Source organism: Sinocyclocheilus anshuiensis, unplaced genomic scaffold (assembly GCF_001515605.1).
Source record: "Sinocyclocheilus anshuiensis isolate Anshui unplaced genomic scaffold, SAMN03320099.WGS_v1.1 scaffold35, whole genome shotgun sequence".
NCBI classification, from domain to species: Eukaryota; Metazoa; Chordata; class Actinopteri; order Cypriniformes; family Cyprinidae; genus Sinocyclocheilus; species Sinocyclocheilus anshuiensis.
Window position 1 is genome coordinate 2,045,076 of NW_015552558.1, and position 14,194 is coordinate 2,059,269.

Here is a 14,194-nt window from a genome sequence, read left to right on the forward strand (position 1 = left end):
GGGTAGGGGGGGACAAGACCCCCCCCATCTGGGGGTTGTACCCCCTAAAAATATGATTAAAAATCATGCTGTGTATTGTAAATAACAATGTTTTATACTGTAAATAACTTTGTAGGTAGTAAAACAACGCAAACCGGGCAAAAATGCGTTTTAAGTTTGGAAACATTTTGAGTCTCCCCCTCCCTTGCCTCACAGTGCTTTGGTCCAAATGCCTGCTTTCCTCTTTTACATCACCTCAGTTGCCGAGTCTATGGTTTTCCCGTGCGGAACTGGGCTATGTTGCTGAAGCACCCCAATAACATGATATGAATGCGAATTTTACTGGAGGAACCCCGCCGAAAAACATGTATTTTACCCCCAGGAATGCGATTTTAACCCCCCTCGAAATGTGACTGGGCTAGTTTTGGTCTAGTGCAGGGGTGCCCAAACTCGGTCCTGGAGGGCCGGTGTCCTGCAGAGTTTAGCTCCAAGTTGCCTCAACACACCTGCCTTCAAGTTTCTAGTATGCCTAGTAAGAGCTTGATTAGCTGGTTCAGGTGTGTTTAATTGGGGTTGGAGCTAAACTCTTCAGGACACCAGCCCTCCAGGACCGGGTTTGGGCACCCCTGATCTACATCTATAATCAGGAGTCAGAAATGCGTGAAAATCCACAGGTGAAAATGCTGTGCTGATTTGATTCATTCCAGCTGTGATTTCTCGCATCAGATTTGGTGAACTGAAGCTGGTAAAGTAAAAGAGCGGGATTGAAGGATATGGCCATAATCCGGATATCGTTACTCTTGCAAGTGGGATTTGTTATAGGATCAAGAGGAGGTACAAGACCGAATCAGCATCACTTACACAAACAACACCAATGCACACGAGGAAAAAGGGATTACCGATGCAATAACTGTCTTCTGGCCAGGAATCAGGAGTCAGAAATGCGTGAAAATTCACAGGTGAAAATGCTGTGCTGATTTGATTCATTCCAGCTGTGATTTCTCGCATCAGAATTGGTGAACTGAAGCTGGTAAAGTAAAAGAGCGGGATTGAAGGATATGGCCATAATCCGGATATCGTTACTCTTGCAAGTGGGATTTGTTATAGGATCAAATTATAGATATGTGGAGCATGATCGGGACCTAAAAGCAAAGCTGCCCATTTATAATACGCACAGCAACCAGCAAGCGCACCTCCGGAAGCCCCATTCGGGTTTAGCGCAGAAGATCGAGGAACAGGTACCCCGAGTGGTGAGTGCGTTTCTGCACACGGGGGATTCCTCCACCTTAAAACACGGCAACTGCTCCAAGAGATATGAGCTGGCGGTGTTGCGGGGAAGGACGCGCGGAGACGCGCATCACTCCATGCGCAGCGTCCTGGACACGGTCCTTCACGCCACAAACTTCCTCAACATGATCCTACAAACGAACAGGTCCAGAGATCACAGCCCCAGACGCGTTATGGAGTGGTACCACGCTCTGGTCAGGAGTATCCTGGAGGGAGACCTCAAGATCCATCGAGCAGTGGTCACCTTGAGCACCGAGTCCCCTCCTGAAGGGCCACCTGTTTACCTTCAGGCCACACGGGCAGGTGGAGAGATCATTCTCCAGGATTTATACAGCACTGCCCACCATATACTGAAGAACAGAACGGCTGATACCGAGTGGTACCATGAGCATAAAAATAAAAAGAAGACCCATCTCCAGAAACGAGTGCTGAGTCAAGATTTTGCCTCTTTTGACGCGTCTGTGCGCAGTGGAGAAAGTTATATTGCCGACAAAACTCAAATTCACTGGTCAGCTCCGTATTTGGAGTGTAAAAATGGGAATTTAATTCCCAGATGGCTCGTGACACTGTCTGCTGGCTTCTATGGCCTTAAACCCAACCGGAATCCAGACTTCAGGTAACTTTGGTAACATGGATGGATTGTTCAGTTGTTCATAATGCACGCTGAACAATGTATGCCATAGAAACTATTTTTCTTGCCAAATTTCACAAACAATTATAAACAGCAAGTAAAACACTGAATTAAATGTGGCATTTTAAAGTAGAATTTTCTTGTAAAACAATCTAATAAGCTTTATTTACAACTTTGAAAAAATAAATTTTTACAGTGCAGATTATCCACACAGAATATGTTATTATTATGATGATGATTATGTTCTGTTTAGTAGGAATTCGTTTTTTTTTTTTTTGTGAAAATTGAATAATTACTGTAGAATTAATTCAGGTTTATTTGTATAACATTTTTTGCAATACAAAAAAAAAATGCATGCTTCAGTGTGCATTTCAGTGTGGAAGTATGTTGTTATCGGTTAGAGATGAGTGCGTCAAAGCAAATTATTATAACAGAATTTCCACGTTACAGTAACAATAATAGTTTTTCATAGTCTTATTGTTTACGTTTTTGTATTTAATACCACGAATGCTGTTGGTTAGTATGGCAAACCATCACTGCAGGTGTAGAGAGTGCTTCTAAAAATAGCTAGTGCTGGTTGCATAGCAAGAAACCCCTTGGCCTCCGAACGATCAGCTCGCTTCTCAATATACAACCACGGTCATTGGAGATGTTTAGACTGACCAGGCTAACATGGTGGAGATGTTGAGTACAAGGATCCTCGACTCTGTTCAAAGATGAGTTAAGGGGTGCCGGTAATACTGGAGCTTAGAGACAGGAATAGGGCTGTTTCCTGTTTACTAATTAATCCCACAGGCACCAGCACCATGGGCTCAGGTTTTACAGCCACAATTGTACTTTAAAAGCTGCAACCGGTCCTGTAGCTTCTTTCAGGCAAATAATTTATGTGATTGCTTTAAATGCATAGCTGGACTGTGGTATGTAACAATTCAGGGACCGAGCTCAATTTGCAGCCTGTAGCAAAATGGTGTTTCCATTAATATCTGTCATCGTCAAATTCTCAAGTCTATCGTCTAAATGAGGAAAGCCAGCGGAAGCCAGTGTCTCTCTGGGTTTGTTCAGTAGTTATGCTGTAATTTGTAACCTCTCTGCACAGGTCGATATTTGGCCAAGGCTTCGTCTTATGATGGCTTGTATCCCCTGGGTAATGAATTCCGAAACACTTGCTGGCCATGACATTAAGGTAGATCCATCTTGTTGTCTTTAGGCCCACTCTTTGCCACCTACACATATTTATAAAGGGGCAATGGAGGGGGGAAGGGGTGTTCTGTAATGCAATGTCTCCAGTCTTCACTCCCAGGATACCTTTCAGTCAATACGATAATGAATAAATAATGAAAGATGTACAACAGCAACTAGAGGCACCTCTCATACATCTGCAGACATTTTTTAGATTCATGTTGTGTGTCGCAATGTTAAATTTAGACTTCTTATTGTGACGGACAACCTGATATTTGTGTGTAGCGAAATGTCTGGGCCATGCAGGTGAAACGTTAATTACATCTAGTTGAGTCTTTCTTCACTTTGACAAGTTCCATTTTCTGGTGTAGCTCGAGCTAAAGGACATGCAGAGCACACGTTTGATGATTTGTAAATATCTTAGTCCTTTTTTTTTGGAAGAAAATTTGAGCACATGCTCATTGCCACAATGCGAGGGTGTTGTGGCTGGTTGCTAGAATATTGCTATGCGGTTGCTAAGGTGTACTAAGTGTTTTTAGCACATTGCTATATGGTTGGCTTGGATTGTTTGGTGGTTTCTAGGGTATTGTTAGGTTGTTCTGAGTGGCTGCTTATTGGCCCAAGGGTCAATGATGTGATGCTCATTATTTTGTCTGGATCTATTAAAATTTAATGTATTCAAAAATACATTAAAATGTAATTCATACATACAGTGACTTGAATAAATCTATTGTATGTTAATCATATTTAAAACATTTATTTTGATATTTTTTAGTCTGTGTGGTATAATGGTCTAATATTATAATGAAGAGTAAAATAATGAAGTCATATGGTGCAACCAACATATATAAATATAAAGAAAATAAACTTAAGACAGCAATATTTTTTTTTAAATATAACATTTTATGACAAGAAACGGTTAGTTCAAGTTGTAAAATGCCATGCTGTGCAACTCTCCAAAAATGTAATATTAGAGATGATATTAATGAATTAATAATTTTTATAATAATTATAATAATTAAATATAACAATTATATAATTAAATATAGCTGCAAGCAGCAATCACGGGGCCAAGCACTCCAGAGGCAAATTGAGGAGCTAAGCATGGCATGGAGCATCAGACCAAATGCAACAATGAGTAATAAAAGCAATTTTAGGATGATTGTAATTGAAATGTCTGAAAAATCATAAATACAACCACTAGTAATATGATTAAATGGCTTATCACTTTTGACCAACAGGTGGCGCTGTAATCAAATAATTTTGGTGTGTTCTGTGTGAGGTGACAATGGCACACACAAAGTTTGTTGTCATTATGTCAAAGCTTTGAAGAGATATAGCCTTAGAGTCATTTTGGCACCATGCCTAAAATTTGTAGCAGCGCTGTACGAAAACGGTTTCGTCTATCGACACGAAATCCATAACATTTTATCAGCACAGTCTGAAGATGATTTGACTCGATTTTGGTGAAAATCGGACCAAGGCTCGAGGAGGAGTTCGAAAAAGTAGGTTTACAGCATAAATCAAAATGGCCGACAGGCAGTTCGGATTTGCTAAGGGAAGATTGGTATGTCTGTTGTCGGCATAAGCCAAGGAATATTTTGAGACTGGTTTCATTGCAATAGGCTAATGCAATCAAAAGTTATTAGCATTTTTGGAAATGTCATCATTAGTAATAAATCAATGGTTTATTACTCTTGACCAATAGGTGGCGCTGTTACCAAATTGATGTGGCGTGGTCAGTGTGAGGTGACAATGGCACATACAAAGTTTGTTGCAAATACGTCAAAGCTTTGCAGAGATACAGCCTCATATACATTTTGGCATCTTAACCAGCAAATTCGTTGATGCTGTAAACGAAAACCGTTTCGTATATCGACACGAAATCCATAACTTTTTGCCAGCTTGGTCTGAAGATGATCCGAGTCAAATTTGGTGGAGTTCGAAAAAGTAGTTTTTCAACATGAATCAAAATGGCGGACAGGAAGTTCAGCCAATTATGGCATAATTGGTATCGATGATCTCGGCATGATCCAAGGAATCTATCAACATCAGTCTCATTACAATAGCCCAATTTATTCTCAATACGCCAAACCGTTGCGGAGATATAGCCTCACATCCATTTGTACGTGCTTTTCGAAGAATTCCTTCGTGCGTTTTTCGAGAACGGTGGGACGAATCAACTTGAATTCCATAACTTTTTGCCAGCATGGTCTGAAGATGATCTGAGCCAATTTTGGTGAGAATCAGACAAACCGTCTAGGACGAGTTTGAAAAAGTAGGTTTTACGAACAATTAAAATAGCGAAAAAACTAAACCCTGCGATTTTTGAATTTTGGTGTTCATTCGACTCGGCATGAGCCAAGGATTCAGAGGAAAAAATAATTGTAATTTTGTGCCTTATGGTTCAAAAGTTATTAGCATAAAGAAATTGCAACTTTGGACAAGTGGTGGCGCTAGACAGTTGGAGTTAGAGATTCCAAACTTGCTGTGGATAATATTGAGACTGTCTTCTATCAGTGTGCCAAATTTCACAACTTTCCTGCAAGCGGTTCTATGGGCTGCCATAGACTTTCGGTGGAAGAAGAAAAATGACGCTAACGGATACAACAGGTGCCACCGCACCTTCGGTGCTTGGCCCCTAATTACCAAAATACAAATTTTATTTGTAAAAAGTTTTTTTGGGGTCTCTCAAAGTTTTAATAGATCAATCGCATCTGAAGCCGCTGTTTGTTTTAAATCATGTGGAAAGGAGTTTGTTGATTATAAGCATCTGTCTGTTATAGGAGTAATTATCAAATGAGAAGTGCTCATGAGACAATGACACGCAGTGGCAAACCATTCTAGAAGATTGAAATTAATTTTATCTCTTGGCTCCTGATGAGCAACAATAATTGTCTGTATGGTGAAGGCTATGCCTTTCTCTCACAGATGCTGCTATTTTATGTAGCCGTGCATTTATGCATTGATTTCTCTCAAGCGTAATGGGAGATTTACTTTTGAACTTTTAAAAATGCATTTCTCAGTTCTTCCTCGACTGCTACCATGTAGACCTTGATTTGCACACTGGAGTACTGTCCCCCAAAATGCTGCAGCAAATTTGGACCTTCACAGTTCTTTAAAATATCAGTGTATGGTGTAACATTAAGATTTGCCCCCTGATACGTTTAGTAATTTAGTGTACTTTCTTTGCATATTTTGTATTTAAATAACTGTACATTAAATAGATCTTAAGGTACCATAGCATGCAATATTTCTCTTTGTCAGGTGTGAGTGAGGCTTGGATGGAGAGAAAAGTGAACTCTATTAAGGCTGTCCAGTCTGCCAGGGGCCTCTGGGGATACACGAATCCACAATGTCCTATTATAACCCACATGGGCTGTAGGTCCTCTGCCCTACAAGCTCCTGCCAAGAGCACAAGGGAGGCCGAGTTTGGAATAGGCCAATTACTACTGGCATGGTAGTCTTAAAGAGACAGCGCCATTTCTATAACATCATTTATTTTCAAGTATGGGTTTTCAAGGGGTTTCCAAGCATCAAAACAATAATAAGTTTAATGAAACTTTCTTTTTTTCTATACATTTATATTTAATATTTTTCATTCATTTATTCACTAAGCACTAACTGGTATTCCATTCAGAACATAGCTAATATGAATGCATAGGAAATGGCTACTGTTAATACCGATGTCCTATCTGACCTCTTGTCTGAACAAATCGAGTCCTTTGGGAGAAATCCGTCCATTTCCTGTGTTAGCTGGAATTAGCGTGAACACAGTTTCTTGCTGTTCTGCTCTATTTGAATTGAATTTCAGTTTGGCATAAAAAAAGGGGGAGCTCATTAAAAAGAAAACGCATGGAGACGGAGTACACCTCTTTTCATCCAGCGCGAAGCTGGATCTCGCCACGAGCGCTGTTATGCTAATGTAGTCCAAAAAGAAAGGAAGACAGTTAGATAAAATTCAATTAGCCAACAAAACCTGCACAATGAAACAGGAGACTGCTATGCATGCTCTCTAAAGAACAAACTGTCATTCTGCCGTGGACTTCATGAAAAATGAATGGACGAAGCGTAGAGTAATTTTTAGTATTTGTTCAGGCAGCGACAGAACCTCAGCTAGCTTCAAGGCACATGTCTATTGAATGGCAGACGGTCTTAAAAGCATCCTCTTAACAAATCAAGTGCACTGAAGCATTATGTTTTAGTATGATCTCAATGTCATGTTGTGCTTCTATTTTAAGGAAACAAAAGGAGGGAAATGCATTAGGTTGACAGGACGAGTTTTGGCTAATGTAACTCAAGGCCCTGCTTGTCGTCTGTGCTGTGACACCGGGGTCATTCCGTCGAGTACTGTCGGCTGTTATCAAAGCAGACAGCCCAGTGATCTTTAATGTCAGCGTCTCTTTGTGCCCTCACATTTCACCCCTTACCCCACTGCCATTACGCAACCCCATCAACAAACACTATCCCCGCAGACATTGTTCCTTTACAAGCTAAACCTAGCAATAATTTACGTTTAGTAAACTTTTTCTGTTTTCATCTGTGAAAAGATATTTACTGATATATATGACTGACAACTTAAGCAAAGGAAAATAAGTCAAATATGTGAAATTTTTATGCCATACACCACTGTGATAAAAAAAGTGCACTTAATTGTGTAGTGTACTTAAAGATCAATAATTTATATCAATTATGTAATCACGTACTAGTTATTTTTTAAATTGTTGTTTCTATTTTAAAATGCACTTTGCAATAATGTCATTAAAAGTTTTTCTTGAAAATACATTTTAAAATAATGTTTTAATAATCTTTTGTCATGCATGAAAGAAGTACACTTACTTTGCTGTCTTGACTAACATAAGCACATGCAAAGTAATAGATTATCATTTTAACTGTAGTGTTATTTGATATATTTACAGTTTTTCAGTTTATTCGGCAGTACTTGCATGAGACAATATAAGTATAAAATTATTATACTTATTCTTATTCTTATTACTCATAGTTAGTCCTACTGTGGTGGGTCAGAAAAGCACTCTAGAGTTCAGCTAATTGCTTTAATATAAATTTGAACTATAATACGTTTTCATTAAATTGCAATTAAGCATCGGAAAACATTTTCAGTTCATACTTGAATGTTTCTTTTAAAGTATTTTGTTGTAATAAGTACTAAGCATGTTAAAGTTTGATTTAAAGGTTAAAATGCATTTGAAATACAATCACTTTTGATTTTGTAGCACGGACACTAACTTCACTGCATCTGTTGTAAAAATGAATGAATTTTAATTAAATTAAATCTTTTGAATTTTAACTAAAGTGTCATATACTATTACATAAAAATGAATTTAGCAGTTGCAGTAAAGAAGTAGGTTGCAGCAACCAAATAATTGTTTTGCAGGGTCACATTAAATGATCGTTGATTGATAATAATGCTAGCTTTGCATAGCAACTTTTAGCCTTTACAATTTGAAGACTGCTTTGTTGATAATCAAACATCTGAAAATGTTAACTTCTAAATTTCCTGGATTTATTTCAGTCAGAAATATTATTAATTATCACTGACTTAATGCATATGCATTCATTTATACCACCAAAACTATGTTATTTGGGTTAAATCAGTTAGTATTTGCAGTGTAGCATTAACATTTTGTATTTTCAAAGCATGGAGCAATGAAACATCCAAAAGTAGGAGATATATCATATCTGACATCCAGCTTTAAATGGAATGCAACGTCGTCGCTTTGCTGTTCTCTCTGATCAGCTGTTTGGACATACAGGGCCCAAAATAGTCCTCAGAACACAGATCTAATTAACTGCATCGTCTGGGTGCCATCCAGCGAGGACACGTCTTATCTTATTTGGCCCGATCGCTGATATTTTGCTTCATTCCTACAAACAGGATTATACAATAAAAAGTATTTGAGGACATTTAGGGGATTATAATGTAACTTGGATTAAGTAGAGCAGATTGGTCTTGATCACCACTATGTGACATGGTATTACTCTTACACAAGTCATTTGACTAACCTTTGCCAATGCCAACAATAGCCTACTAATAAATAATACTACTAATAATAATAATAATAATGCTTCTTATAATAATGTTTGTAAGAAGAAAATTGTACTGTAACCACTGTAATGACAGCTGTGTAACGGAGTAGATGATTCATTATGATAAAAGTGCACTTTTTCTACAAATATAGGTTCAAATTGGTTTCTCATGTAAGCAATAAAGCAATAAAAAGGCACAAAATGCATCTTTTTAATCAAATCAAATGTTAAATGAATTCATCAGTCTCAAATGTAGCTTTACCAAAGGTAACACAAGTAACAAAAATTTGTTTCTCTTTTTTTTATGTTTCTTATGTAATTCTGTGGTGCTAATCATTATTACACTTTATTTATTTTCATGTAGCAGTATTAATATTTTGTTAAATATTTAGGTCAGATACATTTTCTATGACGCTCTATGATTAATTATGAAACATTGGTTTATTACAGATTTCGTACTATTTTTGCATGTTTCTTTTAAAGATATTTAGCAAGGATGGGAACATTCTAGAAGTTTCTGTGACATTCTGTAATATTCTAGTGCTTTCTGGAACATTCCAGAACACTGTGGAACTAATGTAAAAAATATATAAAAAAATCATCCAATGTACACTTCTGAAGTTTTAGACAACTCACTTTTAGTAACTGCTTATGTTAAACTGTTGTTTATGTAAGAGTAATAACAGATAGTAGATTTTATGAGCACTGTTAATGGTACACAAAAAGTAATTTTCGTAGATTTCTGTATTAACCATGTCAAAATTCATAAAGAAACGTTAAAAATAAAAGCGAAACAAAACAAAACTAAACATTTGTTTTGCACTGTAATGTGAGAAAAAGCAAAGATAAAATATAATTTTTCTTGATTTATGGTAAATATAATGTATCAATTAGGGATGCACCATCTCTCATGTAATTGGTCAATCAGTGCTTCAACCCCAGAAATTATGTAAATATAAGAGCTTGTGAACATGCCACTTAAAGTAACATTACCTCAGGAAAGTTATTCAGTGTTCATAATTTGTTAGTTAGCAGTAAAAAAAAAAACACTAGAGGGAGCTTATTTATGGTTAACTATTTATGTGTGTTTAAGTATATCATGTTTTTATGCAAATTACCTGTGTAATTGAAATGTTTGGATACAACACTTTTTGAGACGATGCAAATAAATGATAATGATTAGCCTATTATCTAAAAATGAATAGCATTTGAATATAAAAGTTATTGAAATGTACCAAATGAGGGGTTTCCCTGTTAGGTGTGCAGCAATAGTTGTTTTTTTTTCCTTTGAGAAAAAAACTGACATGCAGACCTACCTAAAATATTTACAAATGAATCAGTATTGAATTGCATTGTGTAAATCTGTATACCATGATATTTTCTAAAATGATTACCATACTGTATGTACTGTAGCATAAGCATTCAACAGCATAAAAAATTGCAAGCAGACATTACCATACAACTATTTATTTATTTATTTGATTTGATGTTTATGTCGTGTTTATTTGTATGTTCATGTCTATTTGCAGGGTTGTCAAAATTTCAAATTTATATATAATATATAATTAAAATAATAAATTATAATAAATATAGTGCATTTAATAAATTGATAAATAAATAAAAAGAAAATAAATAATTAAGAGTCTTATTTTTCTATCTTTTTTGAAAGTATAAAAAGTAAATTACAACATTTTATGTATTACTTCTTACTCTATAATGTGTTAGCCAAGCAAGCTAATGTGCTCTGAGAAATCAGGGAAAATTGTTGACAATTATGTTGTGCATTTTAACAAGATATAGATGTCTTGGTTGAACATTGTCGATTAAGATACAAAAAAAATCTCAACAGATCTGGCCAGATCTCATTTCAATCTCAGGGAAGACTGAAATACAATCCAATGTCACATAGTCTGCCACAGTAATTACAGTCAATTTATACTAATCCCAATAATCATCAGACCTTTCATCGTCAAGGCAAAATGATGGCACTGTTACCAATCCACGTTCTGTCTTGCGAGTTAACAACAGCAGTACAGAGCCATAGGTCCTATTTGACCTTAGATGAAGGATGTGGTGCTCCGACGCTTGATGAACACGGCCGCTAAAATTAGCACACTTGCTTGGCCAAGGCTTCAATTAAGGCAAGCAGAGACTGTTCCATGACTGCACCTTCTGTGTCTGTCTGAGAGGAAGAAAGAGAAAAAGACAGGAAACGGATATAGTCGCAGAGAGAAACAGAGAGATCTGTGTTACCTCGGGCAGTCCTCCTCCTCAGTGTTTTCTGATCTATGTTTGCATGCCTGCAGGACCAGCGTTCACCGCAGTATAGCTTAGAATGTTTTTCACCTGCAGTACATGAGAAAGATGGAGTCTAGAGGATTATTAACATCATTCTCATATGCCTTTGATACTATATATCCACATCGACTTACTTCCTTAACCCCCACAGACCACAGCATCGATACGATTTATGGAATTTACATAAATGGTTTCAGGAAACAACTGGTTTCTTCATCGCAACAGATTTGGAGAAATGTAGCATTGCATCACTGCACCTAATGGATCCTCTGCAGTGAATGGGTGCCGTCAGAATGAGAGTCCAAACAGCTGATAGAAACATCATAATAATCCAAAAGTAATCCACACCACTCCAGTCCATCAATTAATGTATTTTGATGTGAAAAATTAAACATAATTGCATCTGACTGCATCTGACATCGTTAATGATTTAAAAGGTTTATTATATTTATTTTTGAATGAATGAACAAAAGGCAAAATATATGTTAGAAAGTGAGGTAAAAATAATGTATTATTAGTATGTTATTATTTACCGGTCAATAGGAATATTGCTCAGTTTTACCTGAAAGCATCAACAATGGTTTCAGTGAGCAATCAGCATGGAAATGTGTGTTTGTTAAAAGTAATATATGAGTATAATAATGTAATTAAATGAAAATATAATAAAATCCAACATGTTCAATTTACAAACACGTTACCTCCCCCTTGACTCAGTTCCAAACACCGACAACCTTGTCCAGAGGTCATCAATTAGCAGACTGTAATTTGTTCCACCAAGACAGCAAATAATTTATCTTAAATTTATATAATTATAAACAGAAAAAAAAGGAATTTATACAATGAAAGGAGTTTAGTTATCTGTCTCACTAAGGGTTTGCAAGGCATCGTACAATAAAGATAATTCATAAAGCAGCTCTGGAATGAACTGTATTTGGAAAATATGGAAACTTATTTGTTATTCTATAACAGAGAAATTGGCAGTCTCTGAGAGACTTTGGATTACATATATGATTTATTACTGAGAAATTAGATAATTTTCTGAAGAAATCGTGAGTGGTGCCTTTGCAAACCACAATATTGTGCTGGTGGTTGCTTACTGGTAAAAGCTCTTGTTTCTTATTCAGACCCTGTTCCATTTATAACGTAGCCTATTTACAGTACATTTTCATGAATTTAGTGTCCCAAATTAAATGCAATGCACTTATTGTATGCATTAGTGTATGAATTATATGAAATTATTTTGTCATCCAACATCAGAGTATAATAGCCAGTCCCATTCTGGTGCACAATTAAAGCTGCAACAGGAATCAAGCCATGGCACAGTATCTTAATTTATGCTTTTTCTTAAGTGGCACCTACTGCCTGAGAGTGATTTGCATATGTATTCAGCCCATCTGAACAACAAATCGCATGCGCAAATCGAACCAAGTTCGTATTGGTGTAAACTGGCCTTTAGATCGCATGGGCATCTGTGCTTCATAATGTGATTTCTCTCAACTGAGACTGGGATTTTGCACAAGCCGGTTCTTAATGTTCCAGCACACTGACAGCAGATGTGAGAATGCTGGTGCAGACAGCTGTGATGAGAAATAAAAATAAACATGCTGAAGAGAGATGCCATTAAAGATCATTCAGTGTCAGTCAACTTCATTCTTTGAGTTCTTAACTCACAACTCCATTCAGCCAAATGATGAAGCCATAAAAAAAATAATTTATCAGGCTGTACTGAATAAGACCATTGCTATATACAGTATATATATATATAACTATATATATATATATATATATATATATATACAGTATATATATATATATATATATATATATATACATACATATACAGTATATATACAGGATGCTGCCTCTCTATGAAGAGAAGACTATTACACATTGTATTTCTGTAAGGTTCTGAAGGATTTGATATCCTTTTCTTCCCTTTATAAGTGCTGATGAGAATGCAAAAGCTTCCTCTCCTCTGCTGACTGAAGAGGAAGGCCAGACTGATAAAGAGTGTATTGATCATCTTATTGATGATTTGTTGTTTACTGGGTAAAAATATCAATACGGAAAATGCGAAGTCTTCATGGATCTGTGTAGACACACATCCACATTGGCTGTTATGTCACTTAGAACAAAGATACAATTTAGGATTTGAATAGACTTGTCAATCAATTAATTTTCTGCTTAGCAATCAAAGCTGAAGAATCCTTTTAGCACACTTTTAGCATTAAATGTACATGTGTAAAGAAGAAGAATGAGCTTTAAGTACTGTAAGTGTATATTTAAAGTGCCAGTGTTTTACTTAAAGCGTTTAAAAAAAATTCAGCTTTTTGTAGTTATCAATAGATTAATTTCTCTTTTTCTCTTGTGCTCTATCATATCATATAGGGGTGTTGTTCGAGTGGACGTCAGCCTGCAGGATGTGGATATTGATCAGTGCTCTGCAGATGGCTGGTTTGCAAATGCCTGGCCACACAGGTGCAACCTCACCACTATGGAGGTGAGTCCAACTTCAAGCTTTTGCTTCAGTGTCATGATTGCAAACATCAAATCTTAAAAGTATAATATAGATATTATAATAAAATAAAAGGCCACTTAAGTTTAAAAAGTTTAAACTTTCATGACAGTAGTTTTTTTTTTTTTTTACACTTAAAGGGATAATTCTGGGATACATTCTGTCATTACTCACCCTCATGTCTTTCCAAAAAAATAAGACCTTCGTTCATCTTTGGAACACAAATTAAGATATTTTTGATGAAATTCGAGAGCTTT

At 36.4% G+C, this 14,194-nt stretch overlaps 1 protein-coding gene across 1 annotated transcript; it reads left to right on the forward strand.

Annotated features, from left to right (window-relative positions):
• Nucleotides 1-850: 850 nt before the first annotated feature.
• On the forward strand, nt 851-13,922 carry LOC107664646 (probable G-protein coupled receptor 158; the record flags this gene model as incomplete). Its single annotated transcript, XM_016455263.1, has 2 exons — nt 851-1,882; nt 13,811-13,922. Coding segments are annotated over exons 1-2 (957 nt in total), but the record flags the coding sequence as incomplete, so codon positions are not given.
• Between the last annotated feature and the right edge of the window lie 272 nt (nt 13,923-14,194).